This window comes from Lytechinus variegatus, chromosome 3, assembly GCF_018143015.1.
Source record: "Lytechinus variegatus isolate NC3 chromosome 3, Lvar_3.0, whole genome shotgun sequence".
NCBI lineage: Eukaryota > Metazoa > Echinodermata > Echinoidea > Temnopleuroida > Toxopneustidae > Lytechinus > Lytechinus variegatus.
In genome coordinates, this window is record NC_054742.1 from 71,313,236 (window position 1) to 71,338,777 (window position 25,542).

The 25,542-nt window shown below is 36.2% G+C and overlaps 1 protein-coding gene across 6 annotated transcripts in view; it reads right to left on the bottom strand.

The window, feature by feature from the left end:
• The window catches only part of LOC121411851 (ELKS/Rab6-interacting/CAST family member 1-like), a 91,125-nt gene that overhangs the window by 24,288 nt on the left and 41,295 nt on the right, over positions 1–25,542 (bottom strand). For 4 of the 6 annotated variants that reach the window (XM_041604726.1, XM_041604730.1, XM_041604727.1 and 1 more), the window contains 9 exons: positions 24,548–24,826; positions 23,613–23,753; positions 20,724–20,744; positions 17,662–17,840; positions 15,455–15,478; positions 13,891–14,026; positions 13,314–13,445; positions 11,148–11,308; positions 6,046–6,190 (listed from right to left, as the gene is read on the bottom strand). In XM_041604726.1, the coding sequence (XP_041460660.1) occupies positions 6,046–6,190; positions 11,148–11,308; positions 13,314–13,445; positions 13,891–14,026; positions 15,455–15,478; positions 17,662–17,840; positions 20,724–20,744; positions 23,613–23,753; positions 24,548–24,826 (1,218 nt within the window). The remainder of the gene's footprint in view (positions 1–6,045; positions 6,191–11,147; positions 11,309–13,313; positions 13,446–13,890; positions 14,027–15,454; positions 15,479–17,661; positions 17,841–20,723; positions 20,745–23,612; positions 23,754–24,547; positions 24,827–25,542) is intronic. The other 2 variants (XM_041604728.1, XM_041604729.1) reach the window with 2 other exon arrangements.

Consider the following 25,542-nt stretch of genomic DNA (forward strand, 5'->3'; position numbering starts at 1 on the left):
TCAATCTTCCATGATTCACCTTTAATCTCCAAAGAAGTGGAGACTTCGTAACAGGTGCATCGATGAAATGAACAGTATTTCATCCATGTCCCACTCATTCTTCATGTATCTGTTTACTGCTTTGCCAACAAAGGCCAACAAAGGCAATGTGGATTAATGACTCCAAGGTATTGTCTTGGCATGCTCATAACATAGGAATGCCCAGATGATCATATTTATGGCTCAACCAATACCGCATGAATTACACTCTTTCAAGTTCAATATTCTGCAGGGAGGAGATTAATAGGATGAGATAAGATGACATCCGGATGAATAAGATATCAGAATTCTGACAGGACTCGACATTTCTAAGTTCATTTGAAGACATGCAGCAGATATTCAAAAAGAACATAAAAATATGATGAATTTTAATGCTTTTTAAGCAGTTTTTGAGAAAGACCTTAAGGACGTTCCACAGTTATGTTTGTGCGCATTATGATCTGCGCATAGTTTACACTCCGCGCGCTGACGTCACAATGGATGAACAGGTGATTAATTAGCTGTGGGTACATGTATGTTCTGATTTTTCTCATCTTCTGCACTTTAACTGCAGATCCAATGCATTATTTCATGAAGCTAAAAAATGGAATTATTCCATGGACCATTAAAAAAAATTCTCTACAATTTCAAAATACTTTACTCTGCAGTGCTGCCAAGAATCACGAAAATTACCCCGAGTTTAAATAAATGGTAGAGTGGCTTTGATTTTATCTTCACATAGATACAAAGCATTCAGCGCATTTTTGATGTTTTAAAAAGCACATTTGATCTAATAAAAATGCTGATAGTTTAAAAACAAGTACATGAACCCTATTTCTTAATGTTGGTACCTCTTAGGTATACCTTCCTCTACAACTCTGCAAATTTTGGTGAAAATGACATGGATTTTGAATAAAGTGCAGCATTTATTGTACGTTTGTAGTTTGTTACTGAAATTTTACATTTTTTAGATTGGGATTTTGTTAACTTTTACGCCATTTTTAAGAACTGACAGTGCTGTTAAACTTAAAATTGCAAACAAATAGCAATCTAAATAGATTCTCTATTCTAATGGTGCAATTATTAACTCTCTTGCAAAATTTGATGACTTTTTCATGTATTTTGACTGAGTAATAGAGGTTTAAACTCATTGTAGTAATCTTGGGTGGTCTAAAAATGCCAAATTCTTTTGAATGCGCAATTCTTAAGAACATCAATTTCGGTGAACTTTGAAGCTCTATAGCAAAAAATCAAGCACATGGGCCTATGTTAGTTTTTACATATTAAGGTTCTAAAGTATCTATGTTCAAAGTTTGGTGAAAACGACATGGATTTCACTTTAACTGTGGAACGTCCTTAATCGTATCATGGACCTACTAGCAAAGTAGGTCCATGATCATATAAGCTTATCATAATTGCATTATTCAGCATAGAATGGAATCTATCTACCAAACAAACATGCTCTATTAGTGTATTTTAGTCATATCATGCAGTCCCGTAGCACAGGGATTCCATTAGGGGGTTCGGGTTGAGAATGTGGCTTAAAAATTATACAAGAAATTAAAAAAGGGGGGTTATCAGTCACAACTTTGGGCATTTCATCTCTGAAAAATTTCACAAGCAAAAAAAAGTCATCAGTCAAACTGTTGGCCATTTCACCCCCAGAAAAGTGTTCCTTCCCAACCTTTTTCTTGCTCTTGAATTTTATGGTGGGGGGGATCAATCGAACCCCCTCCCTCGGAACCAAGTGGCTACAGGCTTGTCACGTCATAATATTAATTGATTTATTTGGGCTCTAACTCAAAATCTCTCTCTTATCTTATTCCGTTGGATAAATCAATACTTGGTGTATATATGTTCTGGATGCATGTCATATAAATCCTTAGGGTATTCTAATCAAATAACCTGTATTTTCCCTTTAAAAAAAAAACATTATCAATATTCCATTCAAACTTTGTTTCGCTCTCTTCTCTAAACTTTCTTGAAAGTGGATTGAGGTGAAATTTACATTCTGGATGTATCCATATTCTGAAACAAGCATTTAAGAATATGTGCAATGAAAGGAGGAATTCAGAGAATTTGTTTTCTGAGAATGTTAATCTCATTACCTACTTCAATAGAGGGCTGACAATGTAATGACTTGATATGTTATTTACAATGTAGGATCTTAAAACATCCATAATGGTACCTGATAGATCTGGAACATTGTTTGCCGACAGACCTACGATGCATGCAGGAATTCAAACCAGGATTTTCAGCATATTACGGGCGGGCAAAACAATCGTGGGCATTCACGGCTAGGTATATCACAGGCCCACAGATTCATCACTGCCAATTTTTAATCCCCTTCGATTATACAGGGAATGGCGACAAGACATTCCAAATGCTGCCAGTGGCATAGCAAGGTAGTTCCAAAGTTCAACAAAGTGGATACTACATTGCATCAACAAACTCCTTCTCATTATGGAGTTTGGGAGACTATGCCCTCATACTCGTTACTGTCCTAAAGCTTGTTTACTGGAAACAAGTATAGTGGTAACGAGTTTAACATGTAATGATAACGGTTGAAGAAGTCTTGGAATCGATCTTCCAAACCAGTCTTGTAAAACCACCTCGTGATGTAGTTTTCAAGATTGCGTTGCCTGGTTAAACTGGTTTTAGTGTAAGAAAGGACACAACCGTTCTTCAGGAAGCGATATTCGCACATTTCAAGCGCGCTACTCCACACACTGTGTGTCGAATGTCTACGCTACAGTTTCAAATTTCACATGAAATGTGAAACAAAACCGCTTAAAGCTAAATGATAGTAGTTGCAGTAAAACACTAATTTCGTGAAAAAGTCTGTAAAACCACGGTTAAGTATGACTACATCATCGTGGGTCTAGGTCTGGTACAGTTAAAAACTGAAATTTGTGAAATCATAAAATCTAAGCTGAAATACGATCACACTGAATATCGCCAAGACAGATAGGCACACATGGGACAGTGTATTATTATTGCTGGAATAAAGACCCGACGGAAGTGACCGAATCCACTCTTATTTTGCTATTTCTCAGCAATTACATCATTTCTTCCAGAATCCTTTGGCACATATTTTTTATTCATACAAACAGACACTTGGGTGGTCATTATATGAGATTCTGTAAAAAGTCATTTTCAAATCGTTACCAGAACTGGAATTTATCTTTAAGTGAAGAGGGTTTTGAAAACCACATTTAGGTGATCAAATGGGAGCAAAGCGATCTTCCAAACTGGTTTCCTGAAGTTGTTTCCACTGAACTAGTATTAGAATTGTATAATAATGAGAACGGTGTCAGACAGACGTACAGACATGGCTGCAGATCACTCCTTGTGTTCAAGCTACTGGTGAAGGATAGAATGGCCCCTCACCATATTTTTAATCTCCGTTGGATGGTGTGGTGTGCATGCATGGTAGGTCCTCGAGGGACTATCCACTGATTGAATGTTCAAATGTAAAGATCAATCATTGCTATGTAGAACACAAGCTAGATGTCTTTAGAAAAACAACTGAATTAAGTATGACTATCATGTTGCTGTCTGATCACAGATTCCATTCTCAATTTGAAGTGAACTTGAAGTCATAGAGGGAAAAAGATTCAAATACCCATTCAACTTCAAACATTCAAACAGACTCCAAAGAGTAAAGTAGCCGAAGAATAATTTTTTCAGAATCACTTTGACAATCAATTGATCATGGCTTCTTTATAAAATACATGTACATGTAGGTATGAAAATAAATCTGTGTTGGCAAAGGACAAAGTACTTCCTACGCATTGAAATATAATGTTTATCAATGCTTATCACAAAATAGTGAAGAACAAATATGTTTTTTCTCTTCTTTAACAAGTCAGATTTTAACCGTTTATCTTTGAATAATTTAAAGCTGGCTAACAGCCATGGGGGGGGGGTGGGAAGGGGGGGGACAGTTATTGGCCTGTTACCATCTCTTCATTTAAGGAAGAGAATTATCCAGAAAACAACCTGGAAAAGTAATTTGTAACAGTGCTGACAGTTTATCAGGGATAATTAAATTGTTCTACGAAAGGTCAATGACCACCCTTCACTTTGAAAAGTGAATTGTTATTTGACTGACTTTTTAAATGTTTACATCGATATTGCAAGAATGTTGCTGATTTACAGGGTGATGAAAAGATACTGTAAATGAGTGTGTTAAAACTGTCATTCCATTTACTCGTACGATATACACAACTTGAATGCTCTCAGAAACAAAGAAAAAAATAATGTCATGAGCAGAAAATTATCAGGCCTTTCACATTTCATGGAACTGTCATTTGTCAATTTATCATAATTACTAACAAGGCTTTTAGGGTTTCATTAGTTGTGCCATCAGTCAGCATTTAACTGCTTTTTAATAAGAATTTCAAAGAACCATACTTCATCAATTACACAAGAACAAGTTTTCATATAATTTGACAGAAATCAGCATTGAGTGGTGATGAACTGAATAAGAAATGTACCACTGGACTCTATTCAAAGTACAGTCATTGTATTTTGGAGTGCACTTCATGCCAAAAGCCCATAATGAATCAACATTCCAATTGTACTGATTGATAATCAGTAACAATAAGCTTGTTGCAGCATCAATTTTTCCTAATTTCTCCTCACCTATTCCAGCCATAACCATGAAAAGAAAATTGAATTAAAATCACTGAGAAGAGCAATAAAGTCTCTGAAAAAAAATCATTTGGTAAGTTAAATAAGAATAGCAGCTAGCAACTCTTAGTCAAAAGAAAATTCCAAGTAAAGTGAATTAGAAATCTTATGAACCAACAGTTGGAAAGATCATTTAAAAGTGAGGGTAGTTTCTATCATAAGTCAATGACCTACATGAACAACAGGGAACCATCAAGATTGATTTCAGCACATAAAATAGGAACAATACGGTATGGTTGTTTTCAATCAGAATAATATAAATTTTAAAAAAGTGTTTTTTTTTTCTTTAAATGAAGGCCAGCAGCATGTTTTCTACTTAATCACAGTCTTTTCTGAAACTATCAACAGACTGAACATTAAGATATCACCAGCTCCTCTCCCCCCCCCTCGACACACACATATTTGATTAACTTCACAGGATGGACAGATTTAATGAGAAGAGCAAAAAAATACATTGTATGTAGAATATACATGACTAACCATCTTTTTTTTAAATAAAACTTAATTACTCTCAAGAAAATTAGATTGAGCAAATCTAAATAAAGTACTTTCAAAAGGCAACCACTCTTTGATCCTTACTTTTTTATACATTCCTCCTTGCTCAAATTTTCAAGTGTTTTTTCAACATACTTCACACTCCATTTATTTTATACATTTTTGAACCTGTGCTACACATCTGTATATTTGAAACCTTCCGGTGTTCATTTAATTGAAGCATATCCTGTATTATCATCTATATAAAGCGATTTAGCGAAGCATTAAAAATGCCTATTTTGGTCTGCATCGATTGCCCGTGCAGTATCAGAGCGTATCCCACAAAAGGACCAAAATCCAACCAATATCCCATAGGCTCCTGTACAAAATTTGCCTTTAAATATGAGAGTGTATTCAACAGTTTTGTGTGCATGCGGGTACGACAATAAAAGCAATGCGATGTGCAGCGCGCTCGATGAAGTCATAATGAACTACATGTAAGTTGCATGTAACCGAATAACCGAATTTAATACTATGAAGTGATGACACCATAATGTGATAAGTGATATGACATGTTCAATCAAATTTCTCCCTCTTTTTTTTTTGGGGGGGGAGGGTAGGCCAGAAATATTCCACTCGTTCGGGCCAATATTCCACTCACCTGTGATTCGTGGAGTATTTGCCCAAATTCTTGGAATATTTCTGATATTCCATTCTGAGCCATCCAACATAATAGAAATATTAAACCCGTCAATTGTGAAAATAATGATATCCAACAAAGAAAACCCTGAAGAAGGGAATACAAAAAAAGTAATAATAAAATTTTGTTTTCCTGTTTGTCTTGTGCCCACCACCTACCTCATCTTTGAGCTGTTGCACTAGAGTATCTTTCTCTTTCTTGAGAAGTTTGAGTTCTTCTGATGACTTGGGACCTTTCCTGTTCAGTTCCAACAGGGCAATATGGGCATCCTTTTCTCCAATAGCAGCAGTGAGGGCTTCTTGTCTGTAAAAAAAATGGAATATATAAGTTTTAAGGCTACTGAAATTGAGTCATTCTACGAGGTTTTTCAGGTCCATAAATTTTCATCAACAAAGATATTAAGGAAGCCCACATACTAATTTTGATAGTAATAATAAGCTAGTATTTATAAAGCGCTTTTCCAATAATGGCTCAAAGGGCTTTCCAGCATAATAATACCCCAGTCATTGGATCCACTTCAATCCCACACGAAAAGTGCATAATTTCCACTCCCTGGGGAGCATTCTTTGCATTCATTGCAGCCTAATAATGGCAAATTAAAATCTCTGGAAAATGTGTGTTATAGCATAATCATCAATCTCAAATGGGTCAAGGATGATATGTGACATAATAGTATGACATTTAAAAACAACAACACAGGTCTGGTAAATTCAGTGTATTAAAAAATACCACATAACTTTATAAAACTTGAATTAGGGTGAAAAAACAAACATACTACACAAAAGTATAATGTATTTTGAAGATCAAAAATACAGAGGAAAGAACAGTAGGACGGCGGAAGGGATGGGATGGGTAAGACCGACCATGGAGGTACCTCCATGGTCAGATAGAGACAAAGAGAGAGTTTAAGAGAGAAAAGGGGTATCATTAGTGTGAAAGAGATGAGAACAATAATCTAATTTGTTTCACAGTAGCAGGGTGCGAAAATGTAAAACACTCCTGTGTTTTCTCCATTTCCGCTCATGTGGCACAACATCTACTCAACGCCGTTATTGCGCTAATTGACCTTAATTGGGTAATTAGAGATGCACATGCTATGTGTGCCTTTTCTCTTCTGAGTAAAACAATACAAAGAATAACTTCTGGTGAGATACTTACCTAGGACATTTTTGCAGAGAACATAAACATTTTTTTTTGTGTGAAGCAGAGAGCTACATGCACACATGTTTCTCATCTTATACTACAGTGCTGTATTAACTACCCACTTTTCTTCTTTGATGAGGAATACATAGTAATCCATCTGTCTAATAACAATTTGGGATGATTCATTTTTTTCTTAAAGGGAAGGGGGTTGATACTGTAATGAAATATCCAGCACAAGCACCAATATTTTTTTTTAATAGCATTTAGAATTTATTTGAAAGCAGGATAAAAGAGCATTGTAGATTGCTCACGGGTAAAGGTGCCGCGGCCGGGGATCGAACTCCGGACTTTTCATGTATAGCCAGGCGCCTTAGACCACTCGACCACGGCACCTCCACTCTTGAATTATTTGATATCTCGAATTATTTGATACCCTATTGACTTTAGTACAATTGGCATGATATAAAAGTAAAACACGAGCAGAACGAAACATAGAATTATATAGATCATACATAATTCTAATTTGGCAATGTAACTGGGTAGGATAATGAAAATATTTTCCATTAGTAACCCCACCCCCTCCCCCCAAAAAAAAATAAACAATAAAAATACATTCTTAAAGGTCATTCTATACCTTGATTCTAAGATGACTCTTTAAACTGAATTTCCCATATCATATCTTAGTGGATATCTGACGATGACATCAACTGATGGAAAAGGGGGTATCTTTTGATACTGTGACATGGAAAAATTTCTCGACAGCTCAGGGGGCGAATTTGTTATCATATTCATTCATTCATGTCAATCATAGGCATATTTCATGTGCATTATCTCAGAAGGCTAGGTAACTCATTGATAAGACACTCCCTGATATGCCACAATGCCATAGTGATCTCTCATGACTTGGTCACTGTCCGATTGTACCAGAGTGGTGTTTCATAAAGCTGTTTGTAAAGTTACGCACAACTTTACTAATGACTGGAACATGTTCTTTACATAAGTCAGCTATATAGGGATATAACATATAACACAAGAAAGGATCACCAGTCGTGCGTAAAGTCATTCGTAACTTACGAACAGCTTCATGAAACGGGCACCAGGGGTCCATTTCATAAAGAGATACAACTATTGTAACTTCGCCATTATGGCAACTGCCATGTTAACCTTGATGGTGATTGGCTGCTGAGCCATGTTACCATGGTAATGTCAGCAAAGTTGCCATAAGTGGTAGCTTGTTGATGAAACGGGTCCCAGGCCAGACAACATCTTGCCCTTGATAAGCATGTCCAGACACAGCAAGCATGTCTTCATCAGCCTGGGTATTTCAAATTATTGTGCTATCTCTCAAGGAGAACTAGCGTATATATTGAAGATGATATCATCAAGCTATTCTTGGGTTCAATTTCAAGACTTAAAAAATAATTTGCACAAGACTGCACTATTTTGCGAATCAGCTGTCCGATTTGCACACCCAGTTTTAGCTTGTGATTACCTAATCATAACATCACATGCATCCATGCATCATCGAGAAATGCCCCCAAACAGAGAGGGCTGGAATCTAAAGACAAAGGTCCTGTTTCATAAAGACTTGGTCATAATAACAAATGCACAATTTCTATAACAAATTTACCATCAGCCAATCAGATTCAATGATTTCAGTAGCTTTTAACTGTTATTGCAAATGTGTTACTATAACAAGTTTTATGAAACGGGTCTTACATGTGCAAACTCAGCCTGATGAGGATCCACCAAGCTTACTCTTATTTCCAATCCAGATCAAAGCTCAGCAAACTCTCTGGAATTTCCTGTAACTTCACTCGAGTCAACTGATTTAAAGAGTGATTATAACACTGATGAATGATTACTTCCATGACTAGCCAACAGGGAAACACACTCCTTTATTTCAACGTCTATCTTTGACATGTTCATATCGCATGTTATCAATCAGAAGTTGTCTGAATAATGTCAACAAAATATTAAGCACATATTTCTGTTGATGGTTGTTCTTAAAGATGAAGCAAGGTCCACTCCTGAAGGAGCAGTTATTATCTTTACAGATAGATCAATGACAATCACATAAGTATACACCTCTTATCCATCATCTTATACAAGCTACTATCTGATCAATAATACTGAGTTATTTTATATTCCTCTCCATCTTTATCTAAAATGGGTTGGTCTCTATCTCTGATGCATCACTGTCACTAGGGTACACTCTGAACTATGAAAGGGTGGGAAGGGGTAATTCACCCTTTAAAATGCAAAGGAGTGACAGCATTTGCTCTATCTATCCTTTTCACCTTTTGGGTTTTTTAAGTATATTATTCACTTTTCAATACCTCCACAGTGAGATCAACCATATTTCTGCAAAACTTATTTTAAAAGCTACGTATTTGCTGAAGTTTATCAAGTTGAACCGAGACGATTTAACTATGGGTAACAATTAAATACTTTGTCTTTGTCCCATGAATTTAAATCTCCATTTCGGTCGTTCTGTTTGAAAATGCATAGCAAATCAAAGCATATTTCTCTCCCTATGATCTGTGGTAAAAAAAGCAGCATTGTATCCCAAACTTGACTAACATTTGAAAGAACATGCTTGGAGACATATAACTTAATCTTTTCTTGACTCCATCTCCATCATATGACTCTTATCATTTTCTTGATAGAAACTATTCATATTCCTCATACTAAGAATCTTGGTATAGGATTGGTCAGAAACCAGTTTCGACAAGCATAATCCCCTCAATGGATTTTTTCAAAGGAAACCTTGATTTTTTTTAAATAAAACTTTTTCTTATAGAGACCTATAAATAAGTTTCTTCGTTATAGTGGTTCCTGGTATGGAATATAAACCATATAATCCTCTCTTGATTTCAGGTGACGAGGCAAACTATCACTTTCTCAGCAAGCTGGATGTACTTGCCTCGAAAGTGATAGTTTGGCCATCAACTTTACCACAGGCTATTATTTGCTTAATATTACAATATACGTACAGAAATGATCTACGAATTGAAATACTGGCCATGCCTCAGGAACACCTCACTCTGAAAGGTATGTTCCTACATTTCACATGATGGGAATATTGACTGTGCTGCATACGTAATGTGATAGATAGGAAGAAAACCAGGTGTGACAATGTGACATACCAATATTTTATCACGTCAGGTATGCTGACAGGAAGGGTGCAACAGTGCATAGCATCACACCTTGGGTTTCAACCAACCTCACCAAGTCTTGCCTTGATCCCCTCTCTTTATTATCATTTCCGTTTGTGAGGATGTCAAAGCAAATATATTGATGATGGCTTAACACAATGGAATTACTTGGAAAGGTGCCGGTATTGAAAATATAAGATTTAAAATGAAAAATCATCTGATTCATCTCAAGGAGATGGTATGATAATCACACAAGTTGTCTCTTCTTTATTGCAGCACAGGTATTTTTATTTTCCACTTTTTTTACAAGGGAGAAAAATGTATTTGAAATAATATGTAATCTTACATAATAAAATAGGAAAAAAACCTGCTAGATTTGAATATTAAAAGCTTTCTGGGAAAGTTGAATAATGTGAGGACATTTCTGGCTTGCATCCAGTAGATAAGAATGCATGTTCTATCTGAAAAAATAAGTTAGAAAAAAAATCTTGGAACTAGTGAAATATGAATCATCACCTTCCCGACCTGATATACTATTTTAAATGCCTTGCCTTTTATTTATTAAAAACAAAAGGTTTGTTCTTAAAGATGGGGTTTTAAGTTTATACCAGTAATAAGAATAATAGCTATATTTACTAAGTGCTTTTTGCCTGGAGATACAAAGCGCTGCTATTACTACCCTGGCTTCAGCTCGAGCTACCATCACCGGCGTTCAGTGCATGCAAGGAATTAATCCTGCTGGGTACCCATTCACCTCACCTGGGTTGAGTGCAGCACAGTGTGGATAAATTTTGTACTGAAGAAAAATACACCATGGCTAGGATTCAAACCCACGACCCTCTGTTTCAAAGGTGAGAGTCAGAACCACTAGACCACGACACACCCACAATAGAGGCACAAAAGAAGATTGTTCAAATATTTCAAAATTATTTCACAAAAAGGAGTATTATTTGACTTACTTCATGCCGAGGGCTTCCTCTAGATGCTTTCTACCCTCAGCCTGTACCGCTTTCAGTTTGGCTTCCTTCTCTTTGAGAAGAACTTGAGTTGTTGAAAGTTTGTTGCTGGCCATAGACAGTTGTTTTCTTACGTCATCCAATTCTCTCCTCACATCTTCAAGCTACGTGTGGGAATGAAAACCAAATTTAAAGACGATCAGTCAATGTGATATTAAAGTGTAATTTGAATATATATTGCTAAGAAAAGTTGCAAGAATGTCCCTGTTTTCTATTCTCATTCTCATTTGGCATTTTGGTGTGTGACTGAAAACCAATCTAGATGTGAGAAGTTACAAATTGATGCAGAGGTTCAAGCCCTGGGCCCCGTCTTACAAAGAGTTGTGATTTATCCAATCAATCACAACTATGGAAAGCTAGCAAAACATATAAAATGCATGTTTGTTTTTAAAAATTCTAGATATGAACGTATATCCATAAATTCATTGATTTCTTGACAATGTGGCGTGTTCTCCTTTGTTTACAAAGGACATTGTGCAAATTTCCTCTTTGTAAGACGGGGTCCCTCAGTCCCGTTGCAGAAAGAGTTGCAATCAATCGCAACTTGATATTCAACCAATCACCAGCGCGCATTTGGGACTTTCTGCAATGGACCCCTAGTCACATCTTTTGGATGGTGATGTGAAAGCTCAGTCCAAGATGTAAATAATCGTATCTGATTGATACATCAAGTCTGTTAAACTCAATTATACAAGCTCACACATTCCTGGGACCTATCACTACTAACACTACGTTTGTTACAATTTGCTGATTTGAAACGATTCTAGGGGCATTTCAAAAAGATTCCAATTCGACAGTTTTTACAAAGGCTTCATTTTTACTTTAAAGACATCCATAAGAATCAAGGTGCATAGCAGATTCAATTCCTTAAATACTCAAGCCACGTGGAAGCCGGTATAATAGTATGCAGCACTAGAAAAATTGTATTAAGTTCTATATAAATGTTGCACATTATTATCTTATTGATATACAACAGAATAACATATAGATTCAAAAAGATGAGTCGTTTGGTAGAATATCTTTAATTAGTCAGATGCATTCTCCCTGCCATTCCACAATTGATTTTATTGGACGAATCATCATTACAATTGCATTCAATGTATATACTGATAGTCTACAAAATATTGTGTACCTGCAGTACACACAAGAAGAAATTCAAGAGTGACTTAAAAGTCTAATTGTGAAAACTACCATGCAAGAACTATAAAAAAAAATACTGAACTGAAATAGATGAGATCAACAAATTTAGGGGGGAGGGGGAAATCGGTCAGATTTACCATATCTTTGTCATAACAGAATTTAATGTTATAATTCAAAACTTCATAATCATTACACACATGCATGCAGTCTCTCTCTTTAAGATGAATGAAGAGCTTGCAAGTGGCACCACACTGATCACATAGTTGAATATTAGCAATGGTCATAAACTTGCCAGAGATGGCGCCATTCTATATTTGATTTATCACTACTTTGATCTGGACTCTCAAATTGTCCTGGTAGAATTATATGTCAGGAATTCCCTCACAATGTTGCCTACACTAATACATCTAAGTGAGGATTACATAAACTGGTAATATTTGAAGACATCTTTATACTTCAGTCTCCATAGTAATTAATGAAAAACCTGAAACTGAAGGATATTTATTCATTTATTTTTTTGTGCATCATCCCAAACATCCCACCGCTGCCACCAAGCCAGTACAAAGAAAAATTGTGATGAAACGATGGTGTGGTATCGTTTTTTCATGGCAGAATCATTGTAATTACAATACCAAACTCAAGAAATATACTCAGGTGAAACTATGGAAAGCCACTGGTGACAATATAATATTGTGAATTACACAATTAAACAAGTACACAATAACAAAGTTTCATTGGAGTAGAGTAAAAGTTTATTTACACTACAAGCTAACCAGAGTGAACTTACTACCCAAACTAGTGAAAGTACTAAATATGGAGAGCTCAGATTACCTTCTTTTTTAAATTGACAATATCTATCAGAATCATTACAACCAGATTAATTATCAATAGATTTCTAAAAGTTTTTGAAAGAGGAATGAATGAATAGAAGAATATCATGCATCATGACTAATGAATTAATTTACAAACCTGCTTTTTCAGCTTGGAAATGGCTTCGGTTTGTTGTGCAATCAACATTTCTCTGTCTGCCGTTATTGTCACACTTTCTTTAAGTGCCTCAGCTAACTCCTCGACACGATCTTCTTTCTCCTTCACCATATCCTGTTAATTTCAACATTTAAAAATGTTACAAACCAATATTGAATGATGTACATTATTCAGTTGTTATTGGTTTATATTATGTGGAGGCCAACCAAAACCTAATTACATAAAAATAAACAGGCAGATATTGGCCAAGAAAGGGGTGGTAATTTTTTTTTCTTCAGATCTTGAAGTTTATTTTATATTCACAAGATACATTAAATTAGACTTAATCATGATCAGTATTCAGCATTTAAGTCTATAGTAGCACAAGAAATGATGGTTTGTCGTTTTATAGGTGATGAAATGAGAAGGAAAACCTGAGTAAAAAATAGTATACTGAGAATATCATATGATGTCTTTATATCAGCAGTAGTGTAAAACTGAATGAGTACATTTTTTTGATACATGAATTCTGATCAAATCAGAAGAGTTATTGCGGATGCAAAACATATAACAATCTAACCTGTAACTGATGTGTATCCGATGACATCTCTCCCTCTCTTCTCCTATAATCCTCCAAGAGTTGGGCATTCTTGCGTTTCTGAGTCTGCTGATCTCGCTTGACCGCCACCAGTTTCTTATTCACATCCTTCAATTGACTGTTGTGGGAAAACATAAATCTAAGATGTTACCAGAGATGTTGCAAGATGAGAAACACTCCTGAAGTGCCTTGGGACGGACTGATGCAAGGTTGGATTCTTACATGCTTTAAAAGAGTGATTAGTCTTCTAAACTCACAATGCAGGGGTTACGCTATCTCTAGTTGACATTTACGAAGGTTATCCATTGTGATCTTACTCCGGATGCCGTATTGTTCAGAGTGGTGTAATATGGGTCAAATAATGCAAGAGCATTAGTCTTGGTTGGGGGAATACAATCCAAATTTAAAATGTCCTGCACATGGTGTAGATAGGATGTCGTCTAAAAGGAGGAGGGTTGTATATTAAAATGGAAAAACTTTAAGAAATGCATTAGTCAGAAGTTTTTATGAACTTCCTCTCAGATATCCTCTTCTTTCTTTCTTTTGGTAAAAAGGCAGGACAAAAAAAAAGAAACAATGACCTAGGTCTCCACCACTACGGTCAATCACTCACCAATTACAGGGGTGATTTTTTTCAGGTTCTCATTTACATCAATATATACTGTTAATCCTACTACAGAATTCCTCTATAGGTCTATCTTTTACATTAACATTAGGGAAACATTGCTTTCCTTCACAATGTGTGTTTTTTATCATCCTACCACAAAGTACATCTTCAACCAGAACATTTTTTTAAAGACTGGAATAACATCAGAATATATATGAATCAACCATGCAGAACATACAAGATCATAACATTGTTAACATCACACATGCCAAATAATATATATTTTTAAACTGTGCAGTGTAGAGTAGACAAATAAGGGTACAAAACTTTGTACAACATCAGGGGAACGTTTCATCAGTATTTTCGTCCGACAAGTTGTCAGCTCTGACAACTTTCCTTGATTATGATTGGCTGAGAGGCACTGTTACCATAGTAACTGTCGGATAAAACAGTACTTGTCGGATAAAACGTCTGACAAGTCGTTTCATGAAACGCTCCCCAGAATAACTTTGAAAATTTCCATTAAAGCAGAAAAAAAATGTAAACATTTCTAGCCATTCAGGGAAAATGAAATAAAAATATGAAATGAAATTTGGAGGCGAGAGATGGAAAAAATGGTGGTAAGGAGTTGTGTTTTCTGCCAATAGAAACACAGGGAATCGACAATATCAAAGGCAGGGTACAATTTTCCAGAACTACTTAAAGAGTTGGAAGTAAATATTGATAATTATGATAATACAAAACACAATCACTGCACTGTCAATAAGGAATTTACTTATGAATTCATTACGTCATATAAAAACAATTTGAAAAGATGAACACTAAAATTGAAATGTCTACATGCATAATACATGACAAAATATCAGGCAATGACAATGATACTTCATGCACAATGAGGTCAAAGGTCATCTAAGGTCATGACATACATAGGTCACTCACCCTGGGCAATGTTTTCTCATTACGCTGGAAGGTTAAAGGTTAGCAGGAAGCAAAAGGCATTTTTGTTATTGGCTTGTTACAACTTTTTAATAGGAATTAAGGAGCTCAAGAAGCAACAGATAGTGTTTAAAATTAGCATTATAATAATACACATGAGAAAAGTGTTGATATGAAATACACATCAGGGCTCTGTAACACAAAGGTTAGCGATTAATCGTACGCTTGATTTTCACGATTGATTGTGTATTGTATTCAATGCAATCAATCGTAGAAAAATGTTCTGCGAGCATTGCTAAGCTTTGTGTTACGGGCCCCAGAAATGCCTACAGTATGCAATAATAAGATGTGCAATCACCTGTAATTAATTGTCAATCTATTTTTTCCCTCTCAATTCAGAACATAATATCATTCTGATAAAATGCATCACACAAATACTTTTCACAACTTGTAATTTGATATGCTAAAGGTATCGTTGATTGTGCTTTTCTATTTAATATGAATATGATAACAAGCAATACGTAGCGGTCAATATCCATGTAATTGCACCAGTTCCATGGATCAACACCCACAGTAAAAAAGAAAAAAAGGTGGTCTCACATTGTATTTTAACATGAGCAATAATTTGTTGCATAGTGGAAAGTAAATGAATAATAGCAATATTCAAAGTCATGTCTTTCACAATTATTATTTTTTTGTGGTTATAATTGTGTTCATGCAAATTGAATCTTCTTATTCCAGTGCATACATAGCTGATTATTATGTGGTAGAAACTTTCTACAGTTTGTGAGAAAAATCTTTCAAACATCAGGTGGGCGTTTCATGAAAGGACTTGTCGGACGTTTTATCCAAGTCCCATTTTATCCGACAGTTACCATAGGAACAGTGCCTCTCAGCCAATCAAAATCATGGAAAGATGTCAGATCTGACAACTTGTCGGATGAAAATATTGATGAAACGCTCCCCTGACAACTTGTCGGATCTGACATCTTTCCATGATTTTGATTGGCTGAGAGGCACTGTTCCTATGGTAACTGTCGGATAAAATTGGACTGGTCAGATAAAACGCCCGACAAGTGCTTTCATGAAACGCCCCCCTGGTTTATCACTGAATTTTCTCAAATGCTTTATTCAGAAACAGTAGAGTCAAGTGAATAAGTAATTTGTTGATTCAAGTAATAGATTTTTAAAAGGCCCCAGCAGATGATAAAAATAAGACCAACCCAGGTTCAAGAGCACACCAACTGTGCAGAAGAATTTTATCCTACAAGAGCCATATTATGCAACAACAACAACTGACATACCAAACTAATCCCCAATGTCTAAATGAAATAAAGCCCCACACACCTGTTATGTTACTGTCCATCTTCATAAATGTGTTATCTCTCACCTATTAGATTGAATGTGTCAATGGGAATTGCTGAAGATGTTTTAATAGATTCTTATGCACATCCCATCAAGTATATTATTGCAGCAATTTGCCTCATATCATTCAAGAATCACCATTTAGTCTCATTTTGTATATTATCCTTTTGTCTCAATCCACACTATTATTAATCCCGTTCCACTACAATAAGACCTTCTAACAACCACTTGATCTAAATGCCACTTAGCCTATTTATTAGCACCATTTTGTCTCAGACCTATTTGGTCTTATTCCATCTGACTACCTTTAATGATCAAAGGGAATGATGCTCCTTTCAATTATGACTCCAGCCCCATGTACCCATGCACTACCGGGATGCACCGTCGGGGAACTGTACAGGCAGACATCCCCAGGAGGTAAACACGTACAGGGTTGCGGTGATGGCTCAAGGTTTCTCAAGTCTAAGGGCGCCACGGTCCCCAGTCAATGGCGGACCGCGACCCAAAAGAGACAAAGCATTGGAGGGGCACAGCATTGTTCACACACAATACAGTGCCCCTCCAATGCTTTGTCTCCTCCGGGTCACGGTCCGCCACTGTCCCCGGAGGTAGTGTCATGGTACGCAGGGGCTGGAGTTGAAATTGACAGACCTGTGCACAATGGCAGCAATCTTTGTAGACCAAATGTAAGTTAAACCACTTGTTTATTGGACTAAACCACAATGATGATGAATGAACCCAAAGGTAAATAAATCAATGTAAGAGCTAACCAAATGGGTTTGGTGTCCAGCAACCTAGAACTTAGACCAAGTGAGTTCACAGACAAGGTTCCCATCACTTCATACCTTTCTAGGTCTTTAATCCTCTTCTCCTTGTCGTTCTTCTCTCCCTCCATCTCCTTCATGATCTCCAGGAGCCTGTCGACCTCTGCGTGCGACTTGCGGACCTCTTCCTTCATCGCAGACACGGATCCCTGCAGCTCCTGGATCTCTTGAGTGTAGCTGGAGTCTCTCTCATCCTTCAGCTGTCAAAACAGAAACAGGAAGACAAAGAACACATATAAAACATTATTCACATGTGATTTTTTTTTTGTTTAGAGCATCCATGTAAATGAAATCAGAAGATGAGACATTCTACTTTAAAAGAAGGTTAGAAGTTGGCTAATCCTAAAAGCCAGATTTATCAATAAATCACAGGAAAATACGAAGAATACGATAGGTGGACCCCCCCCCTCCCTGTCCCGCCCAATTCCTATTTCAGCAATTGAGATATATATGCTGAAGAATAATATTGATTTTTTATTTCAATTCCAGATAGGAAAGGACATTTCCATTGAAAAATTACAATGTTCAGAAATATAAATAGAGACACATGCAAAATCTAAATTGTAACTTTTGTTAGATCTGTGGATCAGAATGCAATGAATTCCCCAGTTGTTTTCAGGAAGGTGCATTTAATCCCATAACTGATCAAAACTCTTGAAGCCTCCGAAAAGTAAAGCCTTTTGAGCTGATTTCAGCTCTGCCTTTACTGTGGATAGGGATGTAATGTCTCTAAAACTAAAACAGTTGTATATCATCTAAATAAAATGCAAATCACCACATATTCAAAGAATCCATAACAATCATTCATTTGATACGGCCTGTTTACAACAACTTTATTCACAAGAGTGAGCATTATCTCAAGTTGGATATCATTTCCTAACTAAATATATAGATGCCTTCTCTGAAATAAATGATTAAAAAAATCACAATTTTGTTTGGAGGAACATTCAAACAAGTATAAATGACTTGTCCGAGCCAACAAGTCACTCAGATTTTAAAAAGTTACTTTTAGCTTAACTTTTACCAATATTGAACTATCAGACTAAAATATAAATTATAATGCCAATTCAAATATGAAAAAACGTAATGCTCAATCAACTGTACCCCATACATTGTCTCATGATTAGTGAAAGCACTGTTGATGTTTTTAATTAGTCTAAGTATCTGTGTTGACCTAGCTGACTGATCAATCACTATTATTGATTACTGAAACAAACACCCACTGGATGAAGACGTCTACGAAGCAGGAGAAAACCCTCTGTATGTATAGCCATAAGGATGATATTCATTAAAGGGATGGTCTGGGCTGAAAATATTTTATATCTAAATAAATAGAGTAAAATTCAAAGAGCAAAATGCTGAAAATTTCATCAAAATCAGATAACAAATGACGAAGTTATTGAATTCTAAATTTTATCAATATTTTGTCAAAACAGTTATATGCACATCGTCATGAATATTCATGAGGTGGGCTGGTGATGTCGCATCACCACTTTCTTTTTTCTTGTTATTACATGAAATCATAAATGTTTCATCATTTCATATAATAAAATACAAAAGAACAAGTGGGGATGTGACATCATCAGCCCACCTATTGCTATTCATAAAGAAGTGCCTAGAACTGTTGCACCAGAATAATGCAAAGCTTTAATTAAAATTCAATAAATTTGTTATTTGTTATCTGATTTTGATCAAATTTTCAGCATTTTGCTTTGTGAATTTTATGCTATTTGAGATAAAACTCCAGCCTGGACCATCCCTTTAAACATCAACTGCTGTGATATCATGAGGGCAGAGAAAAAGCAAACATCACTTGCTTTTTCATTCAATAGTATAGCAAATGTAGTGTGGTACTACTGAACCATGCAAGCAGCATTCATACACTGAATCTGATTTTGTGAGGCATCTCAGCTTCTTTTTAAAGGATGCATATCGGTTGATTCATAGCTCACTCAAAGAGGCATACAAATAGATACATGTATAAATATAAGCAGATTAACTCAAGCATTTGACTTGTAATTTCAAGCTATTCTTTACGCAGTGGCGATACTTTTTGCTGAGAAAGAAATATGAAATTCTAAACAGACAAAGCACAGTAGCGTTACAAGTATATGGGATAGAGAGGGGGTGTCAAACATCTAAAGGCTTCATGCAAGATACACATACAAATACATGTTGGGGATTTTTTTTCTTTTTTACTCAAAATGGAAAAAGGGTCTTTAGTGTCTGAGACAAAGATATCACAATCGTATTGAATATATGATATTAGGTTATTTTAGTTCAGATATTTTATTGCACTGACTCCTTACTTTAAAATGAAAACAAAACACTTATACTTCATGTTACATGTTTCTATGTTGGCATCATTATTCCACTACCATTGAGACCACGACCAAACATGAGTTCTTAACTTTATTCCCAACATTAACATTGATTTCCTCTTACAAATTAATCAATTCACAAAAACAATGAATTTGAATACACAGCTTTTGTGATAATGAAGGATTACCACTAATATATCTATAATATACAGCTATAGGTTAAAATCCGATCAAAGCCTGGCCCTAAACATTATGGAATATCACTGTTTCCTTTCACTTGGCTTAAAATTAGATACCTCGCAAGATTGAAAGCACATCTGGGTGCCATTCCTTTATTTTACAAATTCTGATAAATATGGCAAAAAGAATGATCTCTCAGTCTAAGGCTTTGACTCTAAAATTGAAAAGAGAACAAGCTATGCTATACACACAAAACAAGTGATGTCACATGTGAAATACAAACTGGTACTTTTAATGACTGATCAGATTAATATTACTAGAGTTTTAGTTACCATTATATTTGACTCTTTCTATATAGTCATAATGATCTTAATACTCTGATGCATCCAAATTCCTAAGTCATATACGGAGCAAAAAATATATCAGTAGCCATCTTGTTATGTGTTTGTGAATATTCCTTTACGATGAAATATACTATTCAAGAGGGTCATAATGTTAATACTTTGAAATGGAGGAGGAAAACATGATATAGATTGTGAAGATGAGATGGATACCATGCAGACATGCACCATGAATACTTACCGTCTGGAGTCTACGATGCGTCTGAGTTAGCATGGAAAGAATGGGATTATATAGGGTGAAAAATGAAAGGATCCAAACAGGGATAAAGAGGGGATCAAACTCGGCACCCTATTCGCACCTCTTTAATCACACACCACACCACCAGAGTTTAGTTTATAACACAATATTTGTCATTCATTCCTACAGGCTCAGTCACATTCCACCATATTTATGTTTCATGTATATTCGTTTGACTGTCGAGATTTATTCTCCACCTGGTTTGTAGATGGATCTAGATGTCAACAGAGGATTTAAGCCATCAAAAATTTGAGCATGTTCAATTTTGCTTTCTTGAGCCCGGGGGGGGGGGGGCACTTCCATTGATAAGTGGACACCCAGCGCGACAATGGGGTTTCGAAAAAAAGCACCTTTAAAAGTATTTCTGTATTCTAAAATGCACCCCAAGTATCCCTGAATTGAATTCCCTAAATAAGTAGTGATATTTTAATTGTTATGTCACAGACATGACCGCAGGATCACGGACATCGGTTTTACCTTTACTTACATTGGGTTTGGTACCGCCCCACCTCCCTCACCTTGCTCAAATCAGACTCTAAACACATAGTGTTGGGCCAAAAAATATACCCTTTATAAAGCTTTTAAGTCTTTTTTATATTTTCGCAAATTTGACCGTAAAACATAAGCTTTCCGAGTGAATATATACCCTTTCTTCCAGTATTTTAGTGTTTTTGATACCCTTATTACGTTACGTACGTAACATGCCTGCCCAATCTTGAAAAAGAGATCCTTCGTACGCTTTCTTTGGTCGCGGCCTGGTATCAATCCATCAATGAAAGTGCGCTACCCCCCCCCCGGGCTTTGAACCCACCTTTCATTTTTCATGGTCTGATGAAATTTTATGAACAGAGCTATTAGATAGCAGTTTGTAACAGAACCATTCATCATATTAGTGCAAAGCTATAGAAGGCACCTCTTTCGAAGAGAAAACAGGCTGTCATGGTAAACTGAAGTGTTCAATACTTCTCTTTCAATATTAAAACGGATATAACCTCCATTGTACACATAGGGTGTAGGCTTACAGGTGAGTCAACCTTAGTTGAATCTTTTTTGATCCAAGAATTTATCTGACTGACTATATAATACTCTGTCATCTACCTCATACAGAGTTTTTTTTTAATCACCTATATAATATCTTGTTCCTTGTTTTTTCTGAAGAAACTTTGTCTCTTCCATGCACCAAGAACTTTTTAAGTCATCACGATCACCATCATTCAAACAAAAGTTCAATCAAGCATTGCATCACATTCTTCTACGGGGGATGGGGAGGGGTTTGATATTGTCCATACAAATGTCAACTTTTGAATAATAGTCACAATAAATGTCACAAAATAAATTTCTAATACATTTATTTACATGAACTACAGAATAACACAACATCCCTCATGACAATATTCTGTTCACAAAGATCCAAAATAACCTCGCAAACTACTTTTGTCTTTTCTTTTTAAACCTAACCTACTGCACATGCAAATTTTAGGGAGAACTATTTTTTTTTTGTGAATGACCAAGGGTGAAAAGGCAAAACTGCATTATAAAGCCCTACAAAAGAGGGGAAAATACTAAATAGTAATGAGCTTTGGGGAAGAACAGGCAAGATATTTCTATAATCAAAGATAGTCAATTCTGAAATGAAATGGAACCTCAGCCATGGCCCGAATTCACAAAAAGGTGGTTTTTAAAACCCTCGGCTGAACCCTTGATTTATGCAGATTTCCTGTATAAATCATGCTTATTTACCGCGTATAATAAAAAAAAAGGTCCAATGCTGATGCATGCCTTTGTTACAGTGCAGCAAATTGATGCCTGTTGCCGTGGTTATCCACGCTATTTTATTCATGAGTCTATTGTTTTGAATTAATGAGTCTACTCTTCAAACAGTGGACTCATGAATAAAATAGCATACTTAACCATGGTAACAGACGTTAATTTGGCGCACTGTTACAAAAGCATGTATCAGCATTGGATATTTTTTAATATAAGAGGTAAATAAGCGTAATTTATACAGAAAATCTGCATAAACCATGGATTAAACTGATGGTGTTAAAACGACCTTTGTGAATGTTTCTATGGATACAAAAGAATTAAGTGCTTTATTATTCTGAAAGAAATGAAGTATTTCTCAATTATTTAGCAAGACAAGCAAGGCGTTCTTTTAGTAGAAATGCCGTATACTTATTCTTGTTGGCAACTTTCTATGATTTTCAGTATTACTGGACTTTCAGCTTGTGAACATTATTTGAAATGATGATGAGATAACTATTCACCTGTAATCCTAAAAACTTTCTCTAACAATTATTGCTCACTCTGACTAAATGAGTCCTAAGGTAATTCGATTGATAAATTCAATTTGATTTAATTCATGAAAATGATATGTTGAATAATAAATTGCAACGAGAATAATTGAAATACTGGGATCAGTAAGCCAATCACTGAAAAATATGGGAATTCTGAGAAATTTCTGAAACTTAGCTTATAAGTGACTAGTCACCATTAATCAAATTCTTCAGGAAGGCTATTCAATGAAGAGCACACCTTATCTTAAAGGGGAAGGTCACCCTGACAAAAGTTTGTTTTAAAAACAGCAGGAAAAATAATCAAAAATATTGGTGAAGGTTTGAGGAAAATCCATTAAATATTAAGAAAGTTATTAGAATTTCAAGTTTTTTATTTGAGACGTCATAAACGCGAAGCTGTATAAATTTTTATGTAATAAAAAACGCATAAATTTGTGTACAGAGTTTTGTTCATCCACAAGCTTTTGCCACTTGAGAACCACAAGGATCCCAAGGCAGATGAAACACCTTACTTGTACACTAAAGACACACTCACTTTCTTGAGTTCACTTTCAGCCTGGATGAGTTCCTCCGTCTTCTGAGCAAGTTGTATCTCCAGTGTCGTGATCCTGGAGTCCTTCTTCAGAGCTCCTGATGCTACCGTCGAGGCATGCTCCTTCAGATCCAGGAAAGAAGCCTGGAGAAAAATATATCCATCATTTAAACGTGAGGTGTACATTATTGATGAATTGTTGGAGTCTTAATTCAATGAGATCTTAGAAGTTCCATAGTTTATGATTTTCAACACAAAGGGAAACCATTTGTCCTACCACTGAATGATTTCTATTTCTATCGGAACAACGAACCTTATTTCGTTTTCGGATTAACGAACCTTCGGAACAACGAACCTTATTTCGTTTTCGGATGAACGAACCTTCGGAACAACGAACCTTATTTCGTTTTCGGATTATCGAACCTTCGGAAAACGAATCGTCGGAATTACGCCACAAATGTTCGGATTAACGAACCCTTTTTCGTTTTCGGATTAACGAACATCGAGGTATAGGCAATTTACGTGTTTCGGAATTACGAACCTTCGGAATAAAGAACCTTCGGAATTATGAAGCTTCGGAATTACGAAGTGTAACCCACATATCAACCCTGTCCCCCTTAACAACATTCTACCTCCTTCTCCGAGAAACTCTTCTGAAGCTCTCTAACTTGCCTCTTGAGCTCCATGATCTGGTTTACCAATCTCCTGATTGCTTCTTGGTTATCGTCCAATCTGCTCCTTCCAATTACCCAACCCTGAACCCTACACTAGTTATTCTCTTACAGCCTGAACCCTTCTCTAGATCCTCATCAGGAGTTCTTCAAACTCAATGTTTAGGTCCTCAATTTGTCTTGGGGATGCCCCTACTGATTTTAATACAGTCTTCCAATCTTGATCTTCCCATCCCTCATCCCTGAGCCCCCAAAGCTTTACTCTACCTCCTTCTCCGAGACGCTCTTCTGAAGCTCTCCAACCTGCATCTTGAGCTCCTCGATCTGCTTAGCCAATCTCCCGATCGCTTCTTCCTTGTCTTTGATCTCCTGCTCCTTCTCGGCCCTTAACTTCTCAATGGTACGGTCCTTGTCAATGAGGGCGTCCTCCAGACTGGACACGGCACTGTCAGAGCTGCTCTGGTCGGCCTGGAGAGTGGTGAGACGATCGCGGAGTGACACCGCCTGGCTGTCTCTCTCTTTCAGCTGCTCTTGAAGGCTTTCATTCTATGGAAAGAGACACGTCAAAAAGATAATTAGTATTATATACATTCAAATACATTATAGTCAAGCCGGTAACAGGGTCAATAATGATAAAGTGCACCAAGTAATACTGTATGGCCTGCTCTAGCCATCATCCCTGGTTGCACTCCCAGTTTTTTTCTTACTCAACAACACAATCGCAACTGGATGAGAAGCAGTTACAGAGCACCCTCAAGTCTCAATATCTGCAGAACATTAAAAGCCATCAATTAAAAGTGCATCGATTGCAGACTGATTTTCTTTTTCCTGATTTCATTCCTGACCTCAGATGCATGCTCAAAGCTTAATTACCCTAATTCTTCAACATTTTTTTTTCAGTTTAGAGTCCTCAAGCAAACTTGTATAAGGTACACTAAAGTTGTATTCATTCAGAAACAGACAGAAACTATACAATGACAAGAGTCAAACTCACAAAAATACTAAATGAATGGAATTTTATAGAGCACAAGGATTTAACAAATTACCAATTTGCCAAGATGAAAATGGGAATAGTTACTCAAGCAGTCACAAGGGGTACCGGTATGTACACTGCTACACATAAACAAGGATCATGTGACATTGCCAATTAGGAAGTATGAAATAAACAAGATACAATTACAAATCAAATGCTTTTCACAATTGGACTTTCATCAGTACAGGTTAGAGAGTCTATGTGTGACTGATCATAGTTCATCAGACAT